General features: G+C 45.6%; 1 protein-coding gene across 1 annotated transcript in view; it reads left to right on the top strand.

Annotated features, from left to right (window-relative positions):
* The window catches only part of LOC309633337 (serine/threonine-protein kinase WNK2-like), a 256600-nt gene extending 243960 nt beyond the window's left edge, over positions 1-12640 (top strand). The window contains exon 3 of the mRNA XM_082402040.1: positions 12504-12640. Within this exon, the coding sequence (XP_082258166.1) occupies positions 12504-12530 (27 nt within the window). The 3' untranslated portion in view covers positions 12531-12640. The remainder of the gene's footprint in view (positions 1-12503) is intronic.
* Positions 12641-12895: the final 255 nt, after the last annotated feature.

Here is a 12895-nt window from a genome sequence, read left to right as displayed (position 1 = left end):
TTTGTATGAGTGAATAACAGGCCAATCATTATTAGGCCAATTAATAATAGACCAAGTGTGAGCAGGGAAGATTTTAGGAATAGCTTATAAAAGGTTAGTTGTTATTCTGCAAGCCTTTTTAGGTTGAGGATCTTGAATATCATCCTAGGGATATGTCATTTTGCTTCCCGCGTCCATTCTGGGGCTTCCCCCAGTCCTACCAACATGTGTACAAGCGGATAAAGATCTAGCAGTTTGGGGACATAGGCCGTGACAGTGACTCTAAATTCTTCAAAAAATGTTGGGAGTTCCTCCCTAGGTTTAGAGAATTCTTTGACTATAGCTCTCAGTTCAGTCTTTGACCAAGGGGTAAAGGACACCTGAGGGGGCTCACCTACAACCTCAGCTAGTTTTACTTTAAATGGCAATTGTTAAATATTCTCTTGGGAATAGAAAAGTATTTCAGACAGAAAATGAGTAAAACAAGAGTACTCAGGTGAAAAAGGAAAGAGGGGGACAGTAGGAGTTAAATCTGCAGTCACATCCGTCCTATGGTCTTTTGTTTCAGGTACCTTTTGTCTCCTTAATTTTTCATTAGCTTTTTGTTCTAAGTCTCTAAACGAAGCTATTTTGGAATCTTGAAACCTTCTGTAAACTTTTACATACCAATTAAAGCAGGCATCTCATTCTCCCTGTGCAATTTGGGAACCCTTGCTCTCCAGTGTTTTCCTCAAATGAACAATCTTGTCTAACTGGAACATTCCCCACAATGACCATTGTAATTCTAGATCAATATTAGTATAATTTTGCCATCTTTCTAAATATCTACAGCCTCCAGGACCATAGTTCTCAAAAATAAAATAAGCAGGTGTGCCAGAAGCTGGCATTCTCAACTCTTTGGTGATAAAGGATCTCATTTCCTTAGCTAGCCTTTGTCAACCCAAAAGAACACACAAAAGAACTGCGCCTTAATATATCAGCAGTAACAAAGAGATGTTACTATGTCCTGGCCAAAAGAAGGCCTGGTATGCACCACCACCAATTCCCAGGGATCCTTGGACTGAGGAAAAAGATCCAACCAGCAAATCCCAAGGAATGGGGACTGCAAACTGATGCCTAACAAAATGGAGAACTATAGCCGCCACCAACAGTTCCAAGCATGGAAACTGAGGGCTGATGCCAAACAGATGGGGAAGTGCAGACTACACTGCCAGCAGTGCCCAATGTGGAATCCAGGGAACAAAATTAGGGGCTAGGCTTTACCACTCAAAAATATACTGGCAATAACCAAGAGATGTTACTGTGTCCTGGGAATTTCCCTCTGAAAGGCTAGGGGTTTGGCCTCAGGGAGAATCCTCTACCAGCCAAACTGACCTGCCCTGTAAAGGAAAGCCAATTAGATTGCGAGCACAAACTCAATCAAAGAGAATGGAGCTCAAACCAAGAGGAGCTTACCAACAACCTTCAGGAATGGCAAGAAAGACAGTGAACGCAAAGGAGTTGTGGGCACCACACCTGTTTCTCCTTGTCCCAAATGTTATCAGAAATTTGCTTCAGATCCCATCACTGCCACCAATATATTTATCTTTTTCTTTTTAAAAAGATAAGCATTTAATCATAAAATCATCCTGTTAGCAAGAGGAATCATAAGAGTGGATCTTAGAAAAGTGCACATACATATTTTTATACAGAACATTTCTGGAGGGATACATATTCAGCTGTTAGTGGCCACCTCTGAATGCCACCAATGTATTAAAAAACAAAATTTAACTGAGTAAATTTGAAGATTTACTTTGAGGTTTGAATAAATTGGCTTTATTAAACGATTCATGAATCAGGCAGCATCTCATCTGATAGAAAGGGAGATACTCCAACGGGTTACACAACATGTAAGGCTTTTTGTTTTTTGGCCACGCCACATGGCATGTGGAAATCTTAGTTCCCCGACCAGGGATCGAACCCATGCCCCGTGCATTGGAAGAGCAGAGTCTTAGCCCCTGGACCACCAGGGAAGTCCCAGAAGGCTTTTAAAGTAAAGAGGGTGGGACAAGGAAAGAAAGTCATCATCAAGGGAAAAAATGAAAGTTCACTGGAGGAAAGTGAAACTTCAGGTGACAATGGCTTCTCATTGGCTAAACTGCGGAATTTTCTATTAGCTCTTTCTATTTTCTTTTTCTTGTTGCTGGCCAGGAAGGAAGTCTTCCCTCCTCCAGCTGGGGTAGTAAAGTGGTTGCACTTCCTGTTTGGGGTCAGTAAATGACCTCTTCCTGTTGGGGTAATTGATGATGAGTGACACGGCATGAGAGCTCCCTCTACGGGCCTTCCAGACTCCAATTTTAGTTGAGGTTTCCTTTTGTTAACATTCACAGCATGTCTCATTGGCAGGAGGATTCACAATGAGGGAGAAAAGGCCACAAGACTCACCATAAAGAAGGCTCAGAAATTCCTGGGTGGGTCCAAGGGAGCCACAAGGTGGCTGTGGGGTCAGCTGGTGGCCACAATGATCACGTGGTTCCATCTGATGGGTTTGCAGCTCGATGTGGAATAGTGAATAAAAGGGTCAGTTCATCCTATCAGAGAAGCATGAAACTGAGATAAGCTTCCCACTGCTAGAAGCATCATGAGCCTTCAGAAAAGAACAGAGAACATGTCTAAAGGGTTTGGGAACATCAGAGCCATATCTCCTCAGAGTGGGACTCCCCAGGCTCTCCAGGTCTCAGTCCCCAACTCTCCCTCGGGGACAAAGCCTCCCCACCTCTGTCCTTGTCAGCTCACTGCTCCCTAGAGGTCCTGCCTATCCCTGAGGACTTAGGTTTCCACGGAGACAGGTTGGTTGAGACCTAGTGATACAGTTGACCAGCCTGATACGCAACAGTTCCCACCACCCTGGGGCAGTCGGGCTCAGGGACACGTGGCTCTGGACCCCATGTGGAGGGTGTCCTTGCACGTCAGCTGTGCCCCAGAAGAGCCAGTAACGCCTGTAGCTGTCCAACTGATTCTCAGGGTATTTTCCTGGGAGAGCCCTTGGTCATCTGACCTCGTATCCAGGAAGCCCCGTGACTTTCTGACTGCTGCCTGTCACGCCAACAACACACCTGTGAAGGTTCTGCTCTGCATGGCCATCTGTCCACCAGGCCCCCCCTTCTAGGGACCCAGATGCTAGGACCACCCAAATGCTGAAGGAGTGTCCACCTGCCTAAGGTACAGACACCCCTGTATCCATCTGCATGATTTCTACTGGGAATCAACAACATTTAAGGGGATTCTTTGGCCCTAAAGAACAGACAATAGAAGCAAAACTGATAGAAGCAATGCAATGATTCACAATTACCAGGGTCAATGCACATATACAGGGGCCCATAGCCCCAGATGCCCCACTCACAATTCACATGGGTGTCCCATACGTACCCACCGATGCCCAAATATTCTTGCTTCATACATACATACATCCAAACACGCACATCAGTGGTGTGCTGGTAAGTGCTAAAAAACTCTCCGAGAAAGGTGGGAAAGACTTCACCTATGCTATCTACGTGGTATAAATATTCCCAGCATGACCAATTTCAAGCTACCCACCTGACATCACTGAACACAGAGCTGGGAAGAGATATGCACCATTGACTATCCCAGGATAGTATGAACCAGTTCCAGCACATCCCATACCTTTTCCTATGAATTTGTGCACACAATCCACTTACACCCCAAGTAGAACCCTCAACTCCCATCACAGATATATAACCAAAAGGATACCACATACACATATGTGTTTGTACATATACACACATATATATATATATATATATATATATATATATATATATATATATATCCTGAACACACACGTACATTTCCACCCTCACCCTGAATAAATACACAAACAGACCACCTCTTACTACCTAAATTTTTACAGACAAAACCTTACTCACCCTGAATATTCACATTCCACTCTCACAACTATATATACACACACAACATGGGCCTGAAAACAAACACGTGCAACCAATATGCCATCCAGATGTACACACTGAGTACCTAAACACACAGGCTCACCAAGTACACAACTGTCTCATGGGCAACCCAAAAAAGACCCATATGCAGTCCCACAGCCCTAAAATACATATACTCCAGGATTCCTGCACACACACATAACCTACACCGTCTACTGGTTTCCAAACACACAAACTAAACTCTCACATCCCCCAGAATACATACCCCAGAAGCCCCAGGAACTCAAAAACACACACAGCCACAAATAACCTATTCTTATCAAATACAGCTGACCCTTGAACAGCTTGGGGGTTAGGGCGCCAACCCTCCATGCAGTGGTTCTGCATCCATGGATCGTGTAGTAGTCCTGTAGTATTTACTGGAAAAAAAATCCACTAGAAGTGGACCCGTGTGGTTCAAACGTGTGTTGTTCAAGGGTCAACTGTACATATAAGTCCACCTCACTAATACTGAGAACACACATACAAGCAACACCACTACATTCTTCAGGCATTACATTTTGAAATAGACACATAGAGGACTCTAAGCCTCCTGATATATTCACAAATCACAAATACACACACCCACAAACTACTCATGACTATACACCCCAAATGCTCAGACACACTCAAAACAGAAAAACACCGACAACCTCTGCAGTCTTACTAATATACATACACAATTCTCACACACCTATGGACACACACATGCAAATATTCCCAAGCCCTGAACATACAGATCCCCTCCCAAACACTATACGTTATGCTACCTCTCCAGAATACAAGCTCCCCACCACCACCCCAACATATAAACTGTATATGTGGGGGGGGGTGTTTATATATATATATTTCTACCCTCACCCCGAATATATAGACAGACCACCTCTTACTCCTACCAAACACATGTATAAACACCCTAGCATTCTCCAAAGAAATACACTTTGAATACTCCTAACAACTCCATACCTTATGAACAAACTTTGATAATGCATGAACCTGATGATGGACACACACACAGATTAGAATACACAAGTAAGATACATGGAAGTGGCTCCAGCAAACCATTTATGAAACAACTTCCATATATCAAATGATCCCTAGCTATTAGGAGCCAGCTCACACATATGCAAGTACTAACAAATACCCGTATCACATATTTCTAATACATAGAAATGCAATTGTCCAACTTCCCTGTAGAAACATAGAACCCCACCTCTTTATCAGATACACATATACTCACTTCCCAAAATACATAAGCTTCAGAGGCTCCTACTGAAAATTACAAATGCACAGCCTCAGCAAATATTCCTCCAAGTGGCCATGCCCCTTGAATACACACACAAACTCATTTAACACATAACTCTCCACAAGTCCCAAATGCAACCACAATTACCCAGAACACTACAAATATGCAATAATATCACCCTATATGCCCTTTGTTCCAAATACACATACAGTACCACACTACTGGCATATACATAACCCCACATTCCCAACCTCTCACACACAATTAACTCTGCCATCTTGCAGAATACAGAATCATACAAACACAACATACCTACATATACAACATCCACCAGTCCCAGTAAATAGTCACAGACTTGCCCTCTACACATCCAAATATACATAGACAGCTCCTGAAAATGCACACACAGAAACACCCCATAACCATACAACATGCCCTGAATACACAAATGATCATCCTACATTCCCCAAATATACAAAATAAACAGACTGGACACCCAAAGTAATATACACCACTACTTTTCCTGACATTGCCCTTACGCATATGCAGATAATCCTTCCAAATCCACCATTAGACACACATAAATCCCCAAATTCATGGGTGAAAAAAACACATGTAAACATATTCCCCAAACACCTAATTACAAACACCTAACCACCAACTCCTTGAGTATGCCTGCGTCACATCTCAACACCCTCCAAGTACAACACTCACTCTTACACACTCTCACAAAAACACAGGCATGACCTCCCTTCAGACACAAACATCCACAGACAAAACCAACCCACACATTTGACTACATATCAGATTCCCACCAACCAATTAAATATGTACAGACCCCATCTATGCTTGCAAATCAATCATGATTTGACATCAGACTACAAATACATGTTTATTACCACATTCAGCAAAGTTGCTCCCATCACTGACAAAAGAATGCAGTTTGGACATAAGTGGTGATTGATGTTTTTATGATAAGAAGGAAGACACTAGTGAAACCATGGGTGTGTTCCTTCGATCTTCCCTCATTTTCCAATCACCTGAGCTACACCTTTGGAACCAGATGAGGGTTTTCAACTCGCAAGAACGTCCCTCTAGCTTTTGGACTCTTCAGAACGCGCAGCCTAGATCGGCACCTGTTTAATAGCTCACACACACTACTTACCCCCCACTGTAGGCCCCGCAATCACTGAACCCTTCATGCAGCCGGCTCCCCAGTGGTGCCAATAACCCTGGGGTAAACCCCTCAAGGGAATCGAGCTCTATGGGGGCGTGAATCCACATTGTGGGGAGTCTCCTTACACGGACAAGGGCACAAACAACCCACAGGGTGAACAACAGCGCAGAGCGGTGACACCTGAGGGGTGAAAAGTCCCCGTACCCCTTACCTCAGGGTTCCTGGAATTGACTCTCGAGGCCGCCATGACAGGCCCCGCCCCCGCCGGACGGCCGTTGGGGCCCCACCCTCCACGCTCGCGCATGCGCTCCTGTCTTCCGGAGCCGAGCCAACTGCCCCAACAGACGCCAGGAGCCGTGGGAGGACGGCGGTCCGCGTGCCCGAGAGCCCCGCCCCAGTGGGCGTGCGCAGGCGTGCAGGCGCGGGGCACGCGGGCATCTGGTCCTGCAGCTCTCTGCCAGAGAGGAGAGAGGTGGAGTGTCGGGCACGCTGCGGAGCGTCTCTGGCGACGCTCCTCGCCGGGAACTTTCGTGCTGGTCTCTTCTTAAAACCAGCTCTTGTGAGATGTGCACTCGTGATTTTTCTATTGCACACGTGAAACCCATGCACTTAGCTACAAAGAGTTCTGGAGAGCTCCGCTCTAAGCACAGTAGCCTCAAATTGGGGCAAGTGCTTTCATGCCCTTTGGACTGCAGTTCCTTGGTTCTTCTTTATGCCTTTCAAAAAACAGTAGGTCCTTTTTCCTAGCAAGCCTGAAGTTTCCGTTAAAGAACGATTCTAGCAAAGAATTCAGACCTGGGAAACACTCTTAAGATACTGTCTCCTGACTCCGTTCCTAGAGTTTTTCCAAACGCATTTACTCTACTAGAATATTTTTTCTCAGTGTATTTAATACATGGAGGTTTTTCAATAAATGTTGATTCACAGGTGTTTCCTTTGTACTTTTTTTTTTTTTTTTAATAACTTTGAGAGAGAGTGGACAATCTGGGCCATTTTCAACACAGGAGGTAGTATGGGAAGAATTTTCCTTTCCCTCCCTCCTTTTTTGTAATATCTTGCAGACTTTCAGTTGGCATTAAAAACAACAACAACAACAAAAATAGTAGCGGGATCAATTTACTGACCTGACTTTGTAATACTTCCCAAAGAAACTTCAATCATCAGATCCTCTTTCTGGTCAATTGCAAGATTAGAGCATTTCTCACTCAACAGGATGCCCCTGAAGACCCCTCACATCTAACAGCACTAAGCGCCTCCAAGTGCACAGACTTGAAAACTCCACAAGACACAAACATGGTATCTCTTCGTTTCTTTAATGTTTCGTGATTGAGTGGAAGATGAACTGTCTTCTGAGGCTTGTGATGCATGTCCAGAGTTGTTTTTTCTCAGTAGTCAATGCCTGCGCGCAGCCTCTGTGCAGGAATAGTCAGAGATCATGATCCAAAGGACTTTTAGATACTCCCTTCTGTGACTGCTCTTCCCAAATTACATTTGGGCTAATTTGATTATCTCTGTCCCTGGGGTGTAGGATTTTGAAGTATTACAAAAGTGATTGCAGAATTGGGACTGGCTAATTTTTACACAGTGCAATTTTTGTATCAGTGGCCTTGAGAAGAGTCCTTCAAATACTGTATCAGAATTATGAGTGAGAATCTTGTAAATAATTGGTTGAATGACTGGACAAAGGGAGGAAGCAACAAGGAAGCCTGCCTTTCTCAAGTGCCTGGGTACAATATTTTGCCTCACCATCCCTCTAGTATGAAGTTATTGGTTGAAAATCATATGAGTTTTCCTTCATTGTAAAAGCTCCTGTACTGAGCGATATTTCCAAACTGTTTATTTTTTTCAGTCCCCGACAGGAGTTTCTTTAGATATAAAGTTCACCATGATGTTGCTTGAAATATTCTCACCTTATCTTCTCATCTTCTTCTGAGTCAGTTTTTCCTGACAAGGGGCAAGGAACTTCTTAAACACCAACAGGAGTCTTTTTCACACTGTGGAACAGTCCTTCGAAACCTCTGTTTCCTTCCCCAACACCCCACAATCAGTTGGAGTTCTACTGCAGCTACAGCAGTGAGAGAATCTCGTCTCGCAAGAGATTTGGTTGCCATCCTCTGAGGTTTTCAGCCTTCATCTCCCTTGACAAGTTTCCTAACAGTCCCCTCTTCTCACAACACAAACCACAAATACTCTTTCATATCATTTTGATAGTGGTTAACTGACTGACATGGATTCTCAATATGAAAATAATAATCAAACAAGTTTTGTAAAAGGAATGCTACCATGATTCCCATGCAGATGGGGCCATATGCAACGATGAGCCTAGATTGTAAAGAGCAAGTGTATGTAATGCAGACAGGAAATTAACAAACTTGTAAGCAGGGCTTGCAGGCTAGGATTTAGATGCAAGTGGGCTTGTCTGAATGGGGATTGGACACTGGTGGATAAACTCTTGGCATTGTGTCAAGGTGCACATCCATCTCATGGGTAGTGGACTTTTAACACCTAGAAAAACCAGGGCTCTAGGATGTTTAGTCCCTTTAACATAAGGAAAGAGAAGAAGATTTTCTGCCTTCTTGTTCCTTACTTCTGTCCTTACCCCTACTAAGCCAAGATGTTCAGTGCTATATGATGGCTCTTCCAAATCCATTTCATCCAAAGAGCCTGCAGATTTTGTGTATGTTTACAGTTGTGTTTTCTGTTGGAGCCAAGGTGCACACTTGAGTCTCATCACTCCAAGTTCTCTTTCTCATGAGGATGAGTAACTGATAATAGCTTAGTATGTTCTGATTTTTTGGTAGTGTTGCCAGATAAAATACAGATTTCGAGTTAAATGTAAATTTCAGATAAACAGGGAAAGAATTTGCGTAAAACTATGTCCAAAATGTTGCATGGGACAAAGTTGTACTAAAAATGAATTCATTGTTTATGTGAAATTCAAAAGTCAAATTCAGTTAGGCATTTGTTACTTTTCTTTACTAGATCGAGCCACCCTATTCTTTCAGTGCTTTGAAATTTAAGAGACTAGAAAGTCTTGTTCTAGGAATCTAGTGCAGAAACAGAGGAGCCACGATACCCGTACAAAGACAATCATTGGAAATATCCTCAGATATATTGGAACATATATGAATTTTCATCCATAAAAAAAATGAAGGCATTTTAAAAACTGAAAACAGATTGCCTTCGTTTTTAGTTGCATGACGTATCTCTGGGAAGATTTTAGTGAAAGAGATAACACTGGTTTCCTCCGGGAAAGAGGATTGGGTTGACAGGGGAAAGAGGTGGGAGGAGGACTCGCCACTGCATATTCCATTTTGCACAATTTAATTTTGAACCATGAGACGGTGTTGCTCGCTTAAAATATTATACTAAAATCATTTAAAAGGTAAAAAACTAAATCTTTTACAACCATGGAATACTATGAGAAAGACATTTAGTGAATGTCTTGGACATGGGGGCTGCATGACGGTTTTTTGATGGACGGGGGCTTTCCAGCACAAAGGATCATTAGTAAGGCTGGTCCTGCTGGATGTTGGTTGGAGCACAAGGACCACTCCCTTAGGAGTGATGTACATACAGCAGTCAAAGACACTGGATCTGCTGAGACAATCCTAATTTCAAATACTCAGTTCCATGTGGCCATAAATACCCAAGTGTTTATCAGACTAACAGTTCTGAATTTTGTTCAGAAAGTCTAGTCTCTGTTGAAGTAAGTCAAGAGCCAGGTAGGAAGCAGAGTGTGTTGAGGGACACAAAACTAGGTTGATGGAAAAAGAAGTGAAAGGAAGGGACCGTCAAGTCCAACCTCGGTGCCCTGAATCAAAAAAACAGTCTGTAAACTGCGTAAAGAGGCACATGCCAATTGTGTTGCCACTGTGTGAGGTGGAAGGAACTTCCGGTTCTTGCCTACCTGCCAGAGTCCTCGTGGAATGTCTCCCCACCCCCACCCTACCCAGACCCACGTGCCCTCTGCCCCTCCCCCACTGCAGAATGTTTCAGCCACATTCTACTGTTATGACTCAAACCTGCCCCTCCTTCACTTGGATCCTGAGCGTCTGCTGAAGCAGGTCACTCTCTGGGTCCTGGTCTTGACTTTTCTCATTGAGGCTACCAGGCAGCAGTAGTCCGTGCCCAAGCCTGCAGGATGGCTTCAGAAGGAGGTAAGCCTATAGGCTGGGGGTGTGTTCTCAGAGACCCTGCCATCCCTCACATCCTTCGGGTTCACACGTGACACTTCACGGTGGGCACACAGTTGGACTGAAGTAGAGGGAGAAGAGAGCCCTGGACACACGAGGACATTTCACCTGGGGAGACTGGGGAGCCTGAAGGAACCCGAGATTGCACTGGGGAGGAGGGGTCATTGGAGGTGGATCAAGAGGAATTGCCCTGGCTATGGAGAAAGGATGGCAGCAGGCAGGTTGATTCTTTCTAGAAGGGAGACAAGCCACTTTGAAACGTGAGTGTAAGGATGTGTGTGATGTCCTGGTGGTGACACAAGGAGGGTCATGAGGAAAGCCTAGACGTGTCTTGTGTTCCTGAGGCACCTGAAGCTTGCCTCACCATATCTTTCTAAGGGATTTGAACAGGAGCATACTGTATCTAAGGGGGCCGTGGGGAGAGATGGTCTTGGTGAGAAAACTATTCAGTGGGGCTGTGTGTGGCCACACCTGCAGTGAAGTGTCCTCTCCGAGAGCTAGGCAGGAGGTTACTCTAACTGCCGCAGCCCACACCTCGTCCACTCCTCCCAGCCCAGAGCTCACTTCTCAGTCCAGGCAACTGTTGCTTTGGATTCAACAGGGGATGGGCAACCGTGTAACTTCAGCCAAGAGAGGGCTCAGGTTCCTGAGTTGCTCTGAATTGTTCTTCCTTTTGTGGAATCGCAGTACTTCAGACCTACTTCATCTCGTCCAGTATCTCATGGTGGACCCTCAGGCTGCCTTGAGAGGAAGAGTTTGTTCATATTTCCTGTCACTCCTTCATGGACAGGGGACAGATGTGGAGTGGGGTTGTTTCGGGTGGAATGTCTGTGAAGGCTGCTTCCTCTTTTAAAGGGGGAAGGAGTGTAGCCCAGGGGCAGGAAGACGATCTTCTGTGTTATTATTAAACGTCCTATGACACCTGTTCTGGTTAATTAGGTGCACCGTGGTGTGTACCTTGTTCTCCTGAACAGGGATGTGATCCAGACAGCTTGATCGCCATGGCAACTGGCTTCTGCCTGCTTCTCAGATTGTCTTTCCGTTATTGGGAGCTGGAGGGGGAAGGACCACAGGCGGTCTGTAGTCCCATGACCAATGTAACATGACAATTCCCTGGCCCTTGTTTAATCCTCTGCAGCCATCACTGGCTGTGAAATGACAGAATCTAAGGGACACGCGCCTACTTCTCACACACCACTCCCCCCACCCCCGCCACCTAGGAACAGAACTCCTGAGTGATGACAGTGACTCTGGGCACTGGGGAGGGGGTGGCAGGACCTGGCCCATGTTACGTGTCTGCTGTGGGTTGTTCTGAGATGCAGGTGCATTCTGGGCCAGTGTTATGGGTTTGTATCAGGATTCCATTAGAGAGATATTTTCCAGCATTTTGTTTTGTTTTGTGAGGCTAGGAAAGAAAGAGGGGATTTCTACTGAGCATCAGGAAAAGGAGGACTGAGGAGGAGGTGGGGCCCTAATATTTTACACAATACCTGTCCACAAAGGGCTTTTGGGTGCCTAGAACTTACCTTGGAGAAGGTCCCTACCTGCTAGTACGCCGGCTGAGGGGCATTTCTCACAGAGCGGATGTCCACACAGTTCCAGAACTTGGGAGACAGCCTGTGAGGCTTAGGTGCCAGGGGGTGCCTTAGGGAGGCTCTCCAAGTCAGTGCTTGCTGAGGCGATTTCTTCTCGGCAGACAGGGGTCAGGGACCTTGGTGGATGGGCGCGGGGTCACCAGTGGAATAATTCTCCACTGGAGGTCAGGGCATGAAAATCACTTGAAGACATTTGCACGCTGCACAGTTTCCCTTGTCCAAGTGTCCCTCACCTGTGGAGATTTACACTCTGATGCCACAGAAAGCCTCAGTCCCACTTGCCCATTCTCCTCCTCCATTCACTCCTTTCCTTTGCCTCCACAGCATGGCCAGTGCTGGGAACGGATGTGACCATGAACCCCGGTGCCTCCTTGTCTACTTTCACGGCAGTGCCCTTCCCTCCACCCATTCCTGGCGCCCAGCACCGGCCACCCTGGCAGCAGCACCTGCCACGTCCCATCACCCCAGCATTCCCTCCTGGCAGCAGCCTGCTGCTGCCAGCTTTCCCCAGGACGCCTTTGGTGGCTAATGGTGGCCGTGGCCCCAGTGCCCCTGGGGCTTGCAACCTCATTGTCCAAGTCAGGTCACAAGGGAGGACAGTGGAGGCCCCCCAGACTCAGACCTTTGTCGTTACTCAGGCCCCCCTCAACTGGAGCGCTCCAGGGGCCCTCAGCAGGAGTGCTGCATGTCCTGCCCCCGTATTCATAGCAACCCCT

The sequence above is a fragment of the Balaenoptera borealis genome (assembly GCF_965194805.1).
Source record: "Balaenoptera borealis genome assembly, chromosome: 8".
NCBI classification, from domain to species: Eukaryota; Metazoa; Chordata; class Mammalia; order Artiodactyla; family Balaenopteridae; genus Balaenoptera; species Balaenoptera borealis.
The sequence above is the reverse complement of the archived record's forward strand: the minus strand, read 5'-3'. Positions and strand labels throughout refer to the sequence as shown.